The sequence below is a fragment of the Pleurodeles waltl genome, chromosome 6, assembly GCF_031143425.1.
Source record: "Pleurodeles waltl isolate 20211129_DDA chromosome 6, aPleWal1.hap1.20221129, whole genome shotgun sequence".
Lineage (NCBI taxonomy): Eukaryota > Metazoa > Chordata > Amphibia > Caudata > Salamandridae > Pleurodeles > Pleurodeles waltl.
Window position 1 is genome coordinate 1,646,437,029 of NC_090445.1, and position 13,139 is coordinate 1,646,450,167.

At 42.5% G+C, this 13,139-nt stretch overlaps 1 protein-coding gene across 1 annotated transcript in view; it reads left to right on the forward strand.

Annotated features, from left to right (window-relative positions):
• The window catches only part of DBH (dopamine beta-hydroxylase), a 434,022-nt gene that overhangs the window by 340,887 nt on the left and 79,996 nt on the right, over window positions 1-13,139 (forward strand). Inside the window, exons 9-11 of the mRNA XM_069242302.1 lie at window positions 4,590-4,733; window positions 8,933-8,971; window positions 10,961-11,020. Coding sequence (XP_069098403.1) covers window positions 4,590-4,733; window positions 8,933-8,971; window positions 10,961-11,020 — 243 coding nt within the window. The remainder of the gene's footprint in view (window positions 1-4,589; window positions 4,734-8,932; window positions 8,972-10,960; window positions 11,021-13,139) is intronic.

Consider the following 13,139-nt stretch of genomic DNA (forward strand, 5'->3'; position numbering starts at 1 on the left):
CAGTATTTGAGTTGGAAATCCAGCCGCAAGATGTTCCGAAAACCACGCAGCGCGGGTTGCAATCTCCCAGCCTCCGTCAGCGATGCTGCCTGTCGTTTCTCCTGCTCCGTGCGTCGATTCTTCGGTCGCGTTTCCAGCAAGTGACGATTTTCAGCTGTGGAGCCGGCAGCGCGTCGTTTCTTCAGCCGCAGATTGGAATCGGTTCGATCTTTTCCCCGCACGGCGCTCTGTGCATGGATTTCCTTTTCTTTAGGCTGCCAGCTTCTCCTTTAAGGGTCCCAGGAACTGGATGGGCACCACAGGGCAGAGTAGGAGTCTCCCCAGAGACTCCAGGTGCTGGCAGAGAGAAGTTTTTGCTGTTCCTGAAACTTCAAACAACAGGAGGCAAGGTCTAAATCAAGCCCTTGGAGAGTTCTTCTCAAGATGGAAGGCACACAAATTCTAGTCTTTGCCCTCTTACTCTGGCAGAAGCAGCAACTGCAGGGTAGCTCCACAAAGCACAGTCACAGGCAGGGCAGCTCTTCTTCTTCCTCACCTCTTCAGCTCTTCTCCAGGCTAAGGTTCCTCTTGGTTTCTAGAAGTGTTCCTAAAGTCTGTGGTTTTGGGTGCCCTTCTTATACCCAATTTCTCCTCTGAAGTAGGCCTACTTCAAAGTAAAGTCTCTTTTGAATGTGAAATCCTGCCTTGCCCAGGCCAGGCCCCCGACACTCACCAGGGGGTTGGAGACTGCATTGTGTGAGGACAGGCACAGCCCTTTCAGGTGTAAGTGACCACTCCTCCCCTCCCTCCTAGCACAGATGGCTCATCAGGATATGCAGGCGACACCCCAGCTCCCTTTGTGTCACTGTCTAGTCTGAGGTGCAACCAGCCCAACTGTCAAACTGACCCAGACAGGGAATCCACAAACAGGCAGAGTCACAGAAATGGTATAAGCAAGAAAATGCTCCATCCTCTCCCAAAGGGAATCTACACTTCAATCAGATTTAACAGTAGCCCCCATGTTAACCTATGAGAGGGACAGGCCTTGCAACAGTGAAAAACGAATTTAGCAATATTTCACTGTCAGGACATATAAAACACATTACTATATGTCCTACCTTAACCATACACTGCACCCTGCCCTGGGGGCTACCTGGGGCCTACCTTAGGGGTGTCCGACATGTAGGAAAAGGGAAGGTTTAGGCCTGGCAAGTAGGTACACTTGCCAAGTCGAATTTACAGTTAAATCTGCACAGACACTGCAGTGGCAGGTCTGAGACATGATTACAGAGCTACTTATGTGGGTGGCATAACTAGTGCTGCAGGCCCACTAGTAGCATTTGATTTACAGGCCCTGGCACCTCTAGTGCACTTTACTACGGACTTACTAGTAAACCAAACATGCCAATCATGGATAAACCAATCAACAATACAATTTACACAGAGAGCATATGCACTTTAGCTCTGGTTAGCAGCGGTAAAGTGCTCAGAGTTAAAAATCCAGCAGCAACAGGTCAGAAAAAATAGGAGGCAGGAGGCAAAAAAATTGGGAATGACTCTGCATAGGAAAAAAGTCCAACAAATATAATAAGGTAACCTACTGTTATCCAATGGGAGAGGTAGGCCTTGCAATAGGGACATACTTATCTTGAGTCATGGGAGCAGCGCAAATACAGCAAAACAGAATCTACGGTCACATTTATAAATATTTTGTGTAGAGCAGCAAGCGCAGGAACATTTAACATACTACGGCACATTCCTGTCCGTTCCTTGCACTGGCACTATTTTGGCTGTTTAGTACCAATGCAGGCACCCTTGTGCTGTGGTACAAGGGTTCTTGCATGGCATACAGGATTGTTTTTTAGTGCAGGAATAGGCGTCTTCGTGCAAAAATCTTTCCTCTGAGGTTTTTTAATCTTTCTCTGAGAATGCTGAATGTAGCACACATAGAAAGAGAAAAAATAAAAATATTTCTTCTTGTTACGCCTCACCTGAAGAGACGTTGTATTTTAACGCATGCCCAGGTCCACTAGTAATGGTAAATCTAGGAATGCGCCAAAAACCATGGTTTGATGTGATGAAGCACATACGGAAGCGGTAGGTAGTCATCATCCGATGAACATTAGAGTGTCCTGGGAGGCAAAGGAGTTAACAACAACTTTATTCTTTTCAATATTGAAGCCAATTCAGCCACACAAAGAGGGCCAGGAATCAAATTGAAGTTTAGCAAATTTAGTACAAATTAGTAATCACACCAGTATACGAGCTTATCAAAATCAGATTACAAACGGTACAGAATGAGAACCGGGAAGTTGAAACACCGGAATGAGTTAAATCTCCCTAGAATAAGGCACCTAAGAATTAAAGTCACAACAATACAAACAACAGGATAGCATCTCAAGGATTCGGGGATAGCCAATGTAGGTGTCAGCATCACAAAGACTCCAGTAGAAGTCTTCAGAAGAAGGATCCAGCATTAGCAGGAAGCTATACCTCATAGGTGCAAAGGGCCTGAGAGGTCTGTCCCTCTTCAAGTATAAAGGAATTTTTGGTAACTCTAGCAATGTGAGCACTAACTAAGTGGAAAGGTCCAGGAACATCTGTATCTTCTGAACATACCATCGGAAACCCCTATTATTTATCTTTCTCACGGAGCGCACTCACAACATGGAGTGATTCTCCCTTGCCATGAAACACTAACTATAAGCTTAGCCTTGAGTTTCTCCGTTTCAGATATGCAATCAATAGGAGGCTTCTTCTGCTCATTAAATCATCTAATCCATGCCAATATCTCTTTCTGAGGCCTTTCTACCTCTAAAACACAATACTCCCTTCTCTAGCTAAGGAATCAAGAATATACACATGTAACAGAATAACATGCAAAGCACAGAAAATACATTTCACACATTAAAATGGAGGCCTGCTCATACTGACTTAGTGAATCACAGTTAATGTGCACCTTAAAATGCTCAGGACCTCATTTACAAGAAACTGCTACATCGTCATCGATGCATCGGATTTCTTGCGCCTCCCGCACATCCCCTAACAATGCCATAGGTGTGCTGTATTTACAAAGCAGAGATCCATGGAGCTCGTTTTTACAGATGCACCAGAGTGACGCAGTAAAAAGTTGAAAATTTCACTCCATCAGTTCTACATGGCTTGCAGCATTGGTCTGTGCTGACAAAAGGAGAGCATGCATTAGGATCACAAAAGTTAAACTGATGTCTTAGGATCTAGCATATTGCTTTTTTTAAATACAGATACATTTTAAAAAGATCCAACCTTTTCATTAAAACTAAAATTTCAATTGTCTCATATTGTTTTGTTTGAGAATTATATAAATTATGTAATTTGTGTACTTGTTGTGTTCTTGTTTTGCGGTTCAAATCACTGAACTGTTTAGGTGCGTGGTCCATGTCTTCCAGTAGCGCTTTAGTGGGGGTCCACTTAATTCACAAGGTTAAGAAACCATGTTGTAGGTCATTGTAATGAGTCCAATCAATTGCGCAGTCACATTGCTAAGGATGTTCGGCTCTGGCACTTGACCTCTTAGGGCATCCACCTCCTCGCTAAGGTATGTGCTGCCAAACATCAAACTCTCCCAGACATTTCCCAGGATTGTTATGCTCCCCAGTGAAATAAATTATCCGCGGACTGATAATTGTTGCTTTTTTGCCATTTTATCGTATTCTGAAGCACACCTTATGCTACAGGTTGCTCCGCTGTCCAGTACAAATGATACTTCAGGTTTTCCCACTTGGAGGACACAGGATATCTTTTTGTCTAGCAGTTGGGCATGTTCCTTTTGTTTGTCCGGCATTGTGACCTCCGCTGTGAGGTACAGGGACTCTCCACCTGCATGTTCTGGGATGACTCATTGGAAGAGGCACCACTTTGAGTGTCCATCTGTATGGCATTCCAGGTGCTCCTGACCTTCTGCTGTTCCACCTGTCCACTTTTGGTTCTTTGGCGATCTCCTTTGAACAAACTTTCAAAATGGTTGTCTATTTTGCACTTTCAACACTTTTGTCCCATTGCAGGAAAGCTACGGGATGCAATCAACAGACAAGGCAACAGCAGTACAAGGCACTACCAGTGGTAGCTATGCACTACTGAAATATCAGTGGCCGGAGTAGCAGGTCTCATTTCAGGATAGTCCCTCTAGCACACAGTTTTTGTTCCTAATACGTGTTTTTGTACAGTTGGTCAACGCGCAATTGCACGCTTTCATAGCACTACATATAACAGAAGAAACTATTACACAATTTATTTCCATCTGAGGGCTGAAAGGCTGAGCCATGGCTTTCAGAATTCACTCTCACACACACGTCAGCAGCAAATGTTTAAGTCTCTGAATCTACTTGTCAGTGTAACGCACATCTCCAATACTCCAGTAAGCCCAATCCACATTGAAGGAGGTGTCCTCAAGGCTTGGCACAAACGTTTACCAAACTTATTTTTTCCATCATTAAAGGTATCCAGTTAAGACCCGATGTAAGATCATGTGACTGTGACCAATCCTGAAGAACATATATGGTGTATTGATGGTGCATTGATTCTAATGCACTCCCACCACAGTGCCAACTTCTCTAATATCTGTTTTCTAGGCACTCCCCCAGGATGGGATTCACATCTTCGCCTCCCAGCTGCACACTCACCTGACAGGAAGAAAAGTGAGCACCATCTTAGTGCGAGAGGGCAGAGAAGTCGGCGTTGTGAATGAAGACAAACATTACAGTCCACACTTCCAGGTATACCTGGGTCTCGTCCATTCTTCACAGAGGACTTATTAATAGGAGTGTCTGATATTTCATGTCCATGGTCTGTTTGCATTGTTTATGTTGATTAATAGTAAGTCCGAGCAGTGAATGTGAAGTATATTTAAAACAAGTGGACTTTAAAGAATATTTGGCATATTTAGAAGCTCTTTGTGTCACCCTAACATTATTATTTATTTTTACACTAAGGTGGCCTTTTTCCCACGCCAGATTTACAAAGTGGCGCAATGCTTGCATTGTACCACTTTTCTACCCCTTGCACTGCATTATGTCTGCGTCAGGTATAATGTATGTAAAGGGGCGTTCTGACCAGGGAGGCCCAAAGAAATGGCGCAGTGACATTTACAAGATTTCATTGTGCCATTTTTTCTGTCATTTTTAACCCCTGCCCAAGGGAGGCATAGTTACCTATGGGCCTCCCTGTGCTTTGCTGCGCTAGCATCAAATGTTTTGATGCTAGTGCAGGAAAGCGTCACAATGGCATAAAAAATGTTGACGCTATTGTGCTAACGACCGGCATGGTGTGCCATTTAATAAATACGGCAGAACCATGGAGTTGTTAGGTGGCGGTAGGGGGACACAAGAAAAGTGGCGCATTGGAACCAATGTGACACTTTCTTGTAAATCTGCCCCTAAACCTTTTGAAGCCACAGATGCAAAGTAGTTTCAGTAAATTAAATGTTTGAGCCACTGAGAGGGATCTATACTGTCTTTACTTGGCTTCGCTTCTAGACACCTCAAAGTGTTTTAGCTTGGCAAGGAAATGTCACAACTGAGGCCTACGGGCCTGGCAGGCTGACAGGGTCATGGAATATGCTATACCGGAACAGGAGGTGCTACAATATCTAGAGATGTGCTCAAGGTGTGAAAACATATGGTCTTCCGAAAAACTTTCAGCACCTGAACCATACTTCAAAACCGCAGTGCAAAATACCATTTGGTGGTCACATTCCGCCAGATCCATTAAGCTGAACACAGAAGGATAATTTTTCAAAGTGATTGAAACAACATTTTCAGTGCTTCCTACACCTACACACGTACAACGTGAAGAGGCTCCTTGTTTCTCAATTCATGTCTCTTAGATGCTTTGCCTTCCCATCCCCAAACCTCAACAAGAGATTCAGCTACATATGAGACTTTTTAATTTTAGAGCAGATCCTACCCCACATCACTCCTCGGCAGAATCCCAGCCTTTTCTTTCTTCCTGTACATGAGATCCAGGCTCTCCTTTCCTCTCTCGCATAAGGACCATGCTCTACAAGGTCGGAATGACCACATCAAGCTTCTGGTGTTTCCCCAGGAGGCTACAAGCATGGGGCCATTTTTGTTCTGGGGGCCGATTTTGTTCTGTAGGGCACTGTGTTTTGCAAGTTGTTATGGGTTTAAAAGCACCTGCTGCAGAATTCCTTTAATATCCAGCAGTTTTCAGGCAACAATAAAAATTTCAAAAGAACTCTGGTGATTAATATTACTGCTGGAGAGCAATCAAAGGTTTGTCTAGTGGCAGTTTTTACTTATCTAAAATAGCGCTCAAACATGCCTGTTGCAAAGAACCTGTACCATGCAGATCACAGAACTGTATGCATGTGGATAGCTCAGTGGGTTACTCCATTTGTCTTTATTACTTGCAGTTCAGAAATTACAATCATAATATTGCACAGTGAGCTATGAACTTCCATTAAAGAGCGGCATGCAAACTGCATGACACAGGTTAGAAAGTTATATTTTTCCCAGTCATCATTATCCTAATGATGCTTAAAAGGGTTTGCTTTAGTAGATACAAATTATTATCAGTAAAGCCAAACATGACCACTGTGGTACAGATTGAATCCAGAGTTTGAGCTTCTTTAGACCAAGTGCTCTTAGAAAATGGCTACAAGTACGGATGATATTTGAATCCTACACCTTGTGGTCACCTATGTCTTTGGTAATTTTTTCTATACACTGATTTACCCATGTATGATTCATTGCCTCTGTATCTGTGTCTGATATAAAGTGCTCTGACATCCTACACTTGTATGACGTATGAGAGGCACTACAAAACAAATGAAATAAATATGATAGAGGGTCTATGGAGAGAGTAGGGGCGCTGCTGGAGAATGATAGTGAGGGAATATGTGGAGGAGTAGGTCATGGGGGATGAGAACAAAAATATTATTGCACCAAGCACCACCGTCGCTAAAGCCAGTCCTGCTTTGCCTCTTACTAGGGTGGAGGATGCTAACATCCCTCAAAATGGCCTTTTAATTGTGTTCTCGTTTCTTAGTTGTGCTTAACAGTGAATGTTAAGCACAACTAAGTGTGCACTTGTGTTATATTTAACTTCATGTTTCTTGCTGGACATCTTATTGTTTGTGTTCTTTTTAAAAATGTCTGTGGGTATGGCACGGTATCCTGGTGCATTGTAAGGTCATCATTTAGTATGCTTTAAAAGCTAATACAATTGAATATATGATGAAATGTGTTGTAGAATGTATAATTTTTGCCATTTTTCCCAAATGTTCTTGTGGGGAAAGCCCACCAAATCCCCCTTGTAGTGGTCAGGCTCGTTCACTGTGCCCGCTCTCTACACGCTGTATGGGACCTCGTGTGACAAAATTTGACAGAGCGCTGTAGATTCCCAGTCCGGACCTGCGGCTTCCCTTTCCTCTCGGACAGTTTGATCCGCTCTTGCGCTGTACTTCTGCGCTGCACTCCAGCTCTCGCTCCTCCACTGGGTCTCATCTCTGTGATGTGAGAGTGAGCGTTACAGATTTCAATAATTTCTTGTGCATGCCTCTGCCTTTAGCTCTCCTAAACTGGTCGCTTCCCACTTCCTCCTTTATCAATCTCTGCCCTTCCCTCTGCTTTTTAAAACTAGCTGTTTTCTCTTCAACAAGGCTCCCTACACTTTTTTCTTTTACACTAGCTCCTGCCCTTTTCTCAGCACTAACAATACATGCCATTTACACTGCTCTACTGACCCCAATCTTTTCTCTCTTGTACTCCCCCTGTCATTTTCTTTATCTACAATACTATATTACTTCTTTACTTTTGTTGGCTCCAGCCCTTTCCTCTCGCACTGGGGCTCAATCTCACTTTTAAGTTCCAGTATGACGTTTGTCTTTCCTTATTCTTTCTTTTTCATTTTACTCTTCTCTGGTATTTATCCTCTATGCTTCTTTCTTCATTCACCTTCTCCTGTACTATTTATCTGGTGTGCTTCTTTCTTTATTCTCCTTCTCTCATACAATTCAGTCTGTGTACTTCTTTCGTCATTCACCTACTCCGGTACTATTTATCCCATCTGCTTCTTTCTGCATTCCCCTTCTCCTGTACTATGTATCCTGTGTGCTTCTTTCTGCAGTCTCCTTGTCAACCCAGTGCTTTTCTTCTTCTATGGGCAGAAGCTTCTCCCTACTCCTAGGGGCATGAAGGATTGCACGGGTGGTGGTGGGGAGGCTTCGGTATGAAGTCTAGGGACAGTTGTGGAGAGGTGGGTGCAGTGAGATGCCTGTGGTGTGATGATTCAATAATCAAATTCACCACTCATCCCAAAGCTGTGAGTCACAATACCATCTTTTCCTATATTCTGGATTCTTGGTTGATGCAAATCTCTGATTATCTCAGTTTGGAGGCCTCTCTCTCTCTGTTTCTCTCATTCATGGCCACATTGCACTTGCCATTCTCTCAAACACTATACCAGAATCACTGCTCTTTCTTTGTAATGCACTTAGGGCCATATGTACGAACATATTTTCCCATAGACACAGAATGGATAAAACCCCTTGGTACATCTGGCCCTTAGTCCTTTCCTCCAGTACTATCCAGCTCCTCCCTTCTTCCCTTCTGTTATTCCCTGTGTCCAGATCTTTCTCTAGTCTAATCTGGCCTTCAATCATTCCCACCTATGGCAGCTTTCACCCCACCTGCCCGCCTCGAAATACTTTCTGTTGTGGACCTCAGTCCTTCCCTCCGTCACAAGATCCAATCCGGTCTCATCTTTACTTGGTCTACCTCATTCAATATTATCTTACACCCTGCACCTCTCCCTTATTTCAAGCTTGATTCCAATAATTTCTATTTTCTCTTTCAAATTGACTGTTACAGAGTTTTCACATGTGTATGCAAATTGTGTTCTTCTTACAATATCCTCCAGAGTGCACAGAAACTACCATTTTGTTTTCTTTCAGGAAATCCGCATGTTAAAAAAAGTGTTTCAAGTGCGTCCGGTAAGCAGAAAGTTTATTCTATTGATTGGCCCATTCATGTTCGTCTTCTTTCAGACCTTTTTCTCTGTTCCTATTTTCCCTCTCTTTGTAATGCTCCAGCTCCATTCTTCACTCCCTCAACCCATCTTCTGTCTCATGGTTTCGTTTTTGCTCCCTCTTTTGGTTTCTTTCTGCTTCAGTTCTCTCTCTTTCTGTGTCGGTCTGGTTCTTGTTCCTCTTTTCCTACATCAACTTTCTTCCTCCCCTATATTTGTTGGTTCTCACTTTCTCAGTGATTTACCTAAATGCTGCTTTATCAAAATTGTGTCACCTTTAACAATCTGAGGGCCTGATTCAGAACTCAACTCAGCGGATGGGTTGCTCCGTCACAACGGTGACCGATACCCTGTCCGCCAAAATCTAAATCTCGTACGCTAGAATGGAATTTAGATTTTGGCGTATGGGATATCCATCACCGTTGTGATGGATTAACCATCCGCTGAGTTCTAAAGCAGGCCCTATGTCTCTCTTTCAAACACTACACTGGATGTCCCAGGCACAAATTTTATACCCATCTATTGGCAGGCCCACAAAGAGGAAATGGCGGCATATTACAGCACTGGACAAATGCCCTGATAGAATCGTGTTATTAGCTGTGATAGAGGTCCAGTACTTCAACAGAGACACTCCTGTAGCAAAGAAATAACATAAAACTCTGCACTTCCCATACATCGCAATAACTTTTCCAACTAAAACTCGAGGCATGAATACTAAGAGGATAAAACTCAACTAAAGAATTTCATGTTTTCCATACTCACGATCCTAAGATGAGTTTAAAACAAAATCACCTTTTCGAGACTCCAAAAAATGAATGTTCTCCCTTGCATTAAAGGGTGCAGTAAACAAAAATCAGGTGCATGTCAAGGACTTCAGGATCACGCATAGGCCCAGATTTACTAAACTTTCACACAACACAAAGAAGTAAGGGAACTTGCTATGTTGCATGAAAGGGGGAGAGCAGAAATGCAAAATATTTACTTAGATATGGTGCAAGTCTGCTCTCTCCTCGCGCTGGCACACTTTTGGCAGGCCAGTGCCCATAGAAGACATCCTTGCACCATGATACATGAGTGCCTGTTTTGTGGTCAGAATAGTTTTTGTAATGGAGGCATAAAACTATTTTCAGAGGCATATCCCTTTTCGTATGTATGTTGCAGAAATAAAGATATTCCTCCTCATTATGCCAGTCTCGGGTTGGCACACCATTTTGGTGCAAACACAAGTTTACAGACTTTAGTAAATCTATCTTTGCATCAAAATGCATGAGTTGATGCACAGGAATGTTCAGGCTCTACCCATGTAATGCCTCCCTGATGCAAAGTAATGTTTTTAAAAAGCCATGTAAAGGATACAGATTGGGTTTTGCATAGCTTTGAAAATCCCAAATTATATTGTGTGTTGTGCCTGCACCAAAATTTAGCGCACTCGTGGCACATAATGTTAGTAAATTTAGGACACAGTTTATACGTCACCCACTGAGAAGTCGTTATTCACATAAACAGTTCAGATTCCAGTGGGTCCTAGAGGGGACCGTACATAATCACTGTGGTTGAAGCGCATGGAATTAGCCTGTGTAAGGTGTTTTGGGGCTACAAACATAAGCCCCCCGGCTCCGTTGTCACAACAGCTAAGCAGAATGAGACCTCAGTGGAAATCTCACAACTTTATCCATCTGAAGATAATCACTCTTGCTGTGAAGGGTCTTTGTCTGAGCATTGTAGGTTCATTGTGGAAAAGTCTTCTTTGACCAGGCCACACACTGTACAAACAGTGGACCAGTTGAGTGGCACTTCTTTCCAAATTACGTCTGCACTTCTTCCTCCACAGGGATTAAAAGCTTCTCTTTATGTAGTCACCATTTTCACAGGACTTGTTTTCACTTAAGGTTTATATGTTGAACGTTAGAAGCAATGAGATGTGTGATATCTGTGCATTGTGTCTCCTGCACAGGGGGATATGCTGATTACATCGTGCACCTACAACACTGAAGACAGGACCCGCGCTACTGTGGTAGGTGCTCTTTCTGCATAACTGAGACTCTTGCTTTATTTGAGAGTTGATATTAGTCTAGCATGTGAGGCAGACAGTCCAGGACCTATGTCATCCAGGTGGGCAGAGAGTAACTGAGCTGTGCCGAGCTATCATGCTGTCATAAGCTTGGTACCATTGGGTGCAGGGTGACAGGAATGTTAAGAACTACTAATACAAATGCATAGATGCAAAGAGAAACAGAAAAAAATAAGCAGATGAATATCTAATGCGTGCAAGTTAAAACCAACACATATGTAAATGCTGTATTTATCAAGCAGCTTGACTCACTCAAATTCAACTGACACCAAGAGGTAAGTTGTAGGACTATTCCCATGAGCCAGAAATAAGTCCCAACAGCCACCCTAACTGAATCTACTCTGTTATCGAGGCACATAATGCATGCCCATATTTCTCTAGACGTTCTACCACAATATTGAATACATATACATGTATATAGTCAGTCTCTCTCTAAATAAATAAATATATATATATATATATATATATATATATATATATATATATATATATATATATATATATATATATATATATATATATATTAGTGGCAATTGCCAATGGGTAGTTATAGTTAGGATCGTGTTTCAATAGGAAATACCTTTTTGTGTTGCAAATAACTTTGGCATCATTTGACAAATCTCCACAAAACCTTCCAAAAAGTGTTAATTTTTTAATAGTTTGTGCAAGGAAAGTTTTGAGATGATCCTTCAAGAGGAAGGCGAGAACAAAAGTGGAGTCCACATTCATTTTTCCATGGGAACGTTACACACAGCTACAGCCCAAATAGCTGAACGGATTTACACTACATTTTGCAAAAAGCTAGATTTTGGTCCACAATGAGTGCTTTTTGTATGGCAGTGTAAATCTGTTCAGTAGGTTTGGAGAAATTAAGGTTCAAATAAATTGTATATATCAGGCTGCGGAAGATCTGGGGACCTGACAGTTCTCAAGCTGAGATCTGATTGGCAGCCTCCACATCAAACCGGAATGGTGGCAGCCGTTTTAGGGCTCAGGACTCAGTCGCAAGTCCTAAAGAAAATGCAAAAAAAAAGACATAGGGGGTTGAGTAGGGGTATTCTCACACCTTAGTCCTGGTGAGGGCGCCAAAAACCGTTTTTTTAAAACAATATGCCACAAATTCATGGAGAATCTGCAAATCTGCTGTAAGATTGTTTTTTTTAATTTTTTCTTTTTTTTTTTTAAAGCAGACTACCACCCATTTCTACAAAAAACCCACGTGGGCCAGGGCCTGGGGAGAAGGCGCCATTTGATTACAATTAAATTTTTAGTGAAAGATGATAGATCTGCTTTATATATGGGGTCTTGGGTGCAGAGGATCAAGAAGTTGGCCATGCATGGCCGAAGGCTGTCTGCAGCATGAGACTGGCTGCCTGAGTGGGGCTTTGGCCACTGGCCCTGTGGCCTACCTGGTCCTGTGTGGTTGGGGGTTTACTTAAGGTATGGTGATAAAATATTACTTTACGTTAACAAAATCCTAGAAATTCACTGAAAAACAAAGATGAACTAAATGTTATAGTTAGGTGGAGTGTTCAGTAACAACATAAAGTTTTAAACTCTTAAAAACATTAGATATTCTCCAGGTGTAGTCATAGTTATCTCAAGTTACTATTTCTCGTGTCCCAAGGTAACTATAACTTGCACTCTCCCCATACACTGCTAATTACCCCACATATTAATTCACTTATGGTATCTTCTATGACATCGTATAAAATATCACCGCACGTTTGCAATGAAATTATAAACGAGAAAACTGTGCATGGCGGGGGCGTGAGTTATAATTTTCTTAGGGCATGAGTGCTTAAGATCTAATAGCTGTCACCACATCAAGAAGATATGGCAGCACCCTCATTATGACTTGGTGATTCAGTACCCTCTCCTGAGAAAAATGAAAAAAAAACATTTAGGGGGCAGGTGGGATGTTCACAGTTCCTCTGCAAATGTGTTTTCTCTAAAAAAGTGTGGGGAGAGCTGAGGTGGTGACAAAATGTATTTAAAAAGGGAGAGGCGTATGGCCTTCCTCCTCAAGCATCCTTAAGGCCCCAGGGACTCCATCCCCATG